The sequence below is a fragment of the Quercus lobata genome, chromosome 8 (genome assembly GCF_001633185.2).
Source record: "Quercus lobata isolate SW786 chromosome 8, ValleyOak3.0 Primary Assembly, whole genome shotgun sequence".
Lineage (NCBI taxonomy): Eukaryota > Viridiplantae > Streptophyta > Magnoliopsida > Fagales > Fagaceae > Quercus > Quercus lobata.
The window spans coordinates 27,648,767-27,652,511 of NC_044911.1; the positions used below are offsets into that span (position 1 = coordinate 27,648,767).

Here is a 3,745-nt window from a genome sequence, read left to right on the forward strand (position 1 = left end):
GACAAAAGATATATATATTCATAAATTATTGGGATTAGCACAAAAAATTAAGAATAAGCATGCGTTAATCACTCCATACTTTCAATCCAATCAAGAATGAAACATAGTGAGTTATAATTTTTTTAACAATACTTTACTTTACGATGTAACATGAATATTCATTTGGGAATTCTTAACTGAATTGTAAAATATTTCTCAAAATTTTTTACATTTTTCCAAGAAAAGAATTAAAACCGAAGTCATAGATAAAACATTATTAGAATTTTAGACCTAAGGGAAATAAAACCACATAGAAAAATCCAATAATTAGACATTAACGATCCCTCGCCCTGAACTCTTTCTTTTATCAAATACAACCACCATACTTTGCCCCTCAAAAAATTAATTGAAAATTAGAGATGAAAAAAAAGAAAAAAAAATATACTGTAGTCATGAATACATTTAACCAAAAAAAGAAAAAAGAAAAAAAAACCAATCCCATTTTCCCCAAAACATTACTGGAAAAAACAAGATATTTTCACCACCCAATCTAAGAAAACCACGTGTCCATTCCAAGCCCTTTGAATCTTAGGAAGCTTGTCAGAGAGGTCCCACATAAACATACAAGTGGGAACAAATATCACGTGAAAACACCTGTTAGCAGAATGCAGCTACAATAGCAGTACGTGATCTGATTCTCACACGCGCGCGCGCCACTACTCTCTCAGCCTCAGTTGATAAGCTGCTGTGTGTTTGTACAGCCCAAGGGAGCAGAGGTTGGTGGCTGTCGTGGTTGTGCTGCATTTTGGTTGCTCATCTTCTTAAGGTTCTGGTGGTGGTAGATTTCCCTCAATCTCTCTATTTCCTTCTTTAATGCCTCTTGATGAGCTAATTAATTATATATATATATATATATATATACAACCAATAACAAAAACAAAAATTTCTTAGACAAGCATGCCCCGCCCACTCAATAATAATGATACATTATTGATTATCATAAACATTTAATTATGCCAAACTTCCCACTGAGATACAATACATAAGATTTTTCAACTTTTATTTATTTATTTTTTAATTGAGGGTAGAATAGAGTTAGGATTTCAACTCATGGCCATCTATTCTGAATCTGACATTATATATAATAAATTATAAATTGTCTCAAAAATTTTAAATTATTATGAAATGATAAATTTAATCAGTTAACTATAATTCTAAACTATAAAATGTGTTTTCTTAGTATAAAAGTATCATTTGCATATCTTCTAAGTGTTGATCTTCTTATATACAATTCTTATTCCACATTTAAAATCAATTATATAAATTAGAGATCTGCTCATTAATATTATGTATCCACCACCTTCCATCCTAAAGTCTGACACCTACTAATGCCACTTCTAAACAAATATTAATTTCCAAAGTGATTAAGGGAGTTATGCATGTGCAAGAGTAGTGTTTCTGGTATTAGATTGTAACATTTTCCTGCCCTTCAATATTATCAAAAAAGAAAACCAGCCCTTCAAAAAAAAAAAAAAAAAAAGAGTTTGTCTGTATTAACTTTTCTTCATTAGTTTTTATAAACTTATTCGTTTATATACCACTTTTTAAAATCTTAATATTTTGGGTACGGTTGTTAAGCTTTTTTGTCAACTTTCAACAAATAAACTTCCCAATAAAAAACCTAATCCCAAACACAATTTAGAGACCTGCACGCTTTTCTTATATATATAGCTAGGTTCGTACTATTATGGTTTCAATTCACTGTAAATTTACTAGGGGTTATTAGTAATTTACTTGGTGATTCCGTGTCAAACAAAATAATTACAACCTTTATCATTTCATGTCACATGGATCTTAAACTTAGCCATCCCAAAACATTAATTCCCATGTGGTCATGGGTCATGGAAGCAATTTTTGTACTTAGAAATCATGGTACTTCATGATTGCATTAATGGAATTGCAGTTGGAGGAAATGTGTTATTTATTAAAATATTAAAGAAGTTCTTACCATCTTTGAAAATCTTATCCTGAGCCAAAGCAGCGATCCGTTGCTTGAGAGCGCTATTATCAACATTAAGAATCAACCTCTGGTGGTCCAAGAATGCAACCCGTGGTGACAACGCTGATACTTCGGTCTTCAATTTGCATTATAAAATTAAATGAAAATTTTTTAGCATATATTTATAGCATTTAATTTGAATAGTATACATTTTAGACCACAATAAATATCACATAATAAAGAAAAATGAACTAATTAACTATATCTATTCATTGCAAGTATATTATATTATGTACCTGTAACGTTGTCACACTCCGTTCAAGCTCTGAAATATATTGTAGCTTCCTAACTCTAGACCTTTGCGCTGATTGCCGGTTTGCCAAGATTCTAATACAAACCCAAGAATAATTAATAAAAACAATAATTTGATTTCAAACCTATCTAGCTAGCTCCCTTTACACCATAGATCCAACAATACTTCTTCTAGTAATGTTTTAGCGAACAACTATAGTTTCTAAATTGTTTTATAAATTATAACCTCAATAGAATTTAAAAATTTACGGTTCTACTTTATAATAACTATTTTTTACTGTCAAGGAAAAACACTAATTAGTTCCTTTTTTTTTTATGTTGATAGAATTTCAACCCTGGCCTGATAGACAAAAAAAAAAAAAAAAAAAAAAAAAAAAAAAAAAGACTAAGTTAGAATTTAGGTATTGTAAGACGTGGGTTATCAATATTGTGATTACCTTTTAACCCTCTTAGGATCGGTGATGGAGTCTCCGGTGGGGGTTGCGGAGGGCGGTGGCGCTTGTGGGTCAGTATTGCATGAGCTTTCCACCTCTCCTGGTTCAGCTTTAGGCTGTTGCTGCTGTTCTAGTGGCATTGGCTTGTTGTCATCATCAATATTGCTGTTGTGATCGGATGGCGTGGACGGGTTGGAAGACGACACAGTAGGCGGAAGTGTGACCGATAAATCATCGGAGAACATTGACATGAGCTGCTCGTCGTCCAAACGGTCAAAACCATTATTCCCATGCATGACTACCGCGGTGCTAGAATTCCGGCATTCTTCAATGAATGGGGCTTCCAGAAAGGCAATGGAATCGCTCACAGTCCGACGGTGGGATCCGCGTCGGGCGGATGAGAAGTCGAGGAACTCATCTATCCAAGAGGGAGGTTGTTGTTGTTGTTGTTGTTGATGATGTTGGGTGTTGTTGTTGGTGTTATGGTTTGTGGGAATGAAGTTTGCTATAATTGGCATTCGTTGGTGAGGAGATGAATGCCAATTTTGAGTCATGCTTGGTATTTTGGGCGGTAATTGTGCCATATGACACACAAAAATAGAGAGCGAAAAATGCGTGCTTTATGTACAAGAGAGAGAAACCAATCTGACCAATCAAAACAAAAACAAAAACAAAAACAAAAACAGATGTGTGCTCACTAGTAACATTCATTAATCAGAATAAGTAAGCAAGCAAGCAAGAAAAACAAAAATCTTGGGAGTCCTAAAATCACTGAGGAAAGGAAGACTAAAAGAGGGGGAGGAGGAACACAAACACAAACACAAACACGGCATTAATTTGTTGCTTCTATTTCTCTCTCTTTAGAAGGCCCAGAGGTTTTGGAGGGGGTGATCACATGGGGAGAGATTAGAGACAGCTAGCAACAGCTGGGGAGGGGTAAAGGAAAGGAAGGGAAATGGGGAGGGGGGGGACTCAACGGTTCCACTGGAAAGTCGTCAGTGTAGTTTTAATAACTGGCGGA

The 3,745-nt window shown here is 34.4% G+C and overlaps 1 protein-coding gene across 1 annotated transcript; it reads right to left on the reverse strand.

Annotated features, from left to right (window-relative positions):
* Positions 1–290: 290 nt before the first annotated feature.
* On the reverse strand, positions 291–3,513 carry LOC115954863 (basic leucine zipper 61-like). The gene is made up of 4 exons (XM_031072831.1): positions 2,728–3,513; positions 2,275–2,365; positions 1,988–2,114; positions 291–867 (listed from the first exon to the last, which is right to left on the reverse strand). Exons 1-4 carry the CDS (start codon positions 3,306–3,308, stop codon positions 710–712), a joined length of 957 nt encoding a protein of 318 aa, XP_030928691.1. The 5' UTR covers positions 3,309–3,513; the 3' UTR covers positions 291–709.
* Positions 3,514–3,745: the final 232 nt, after the last annotated feature.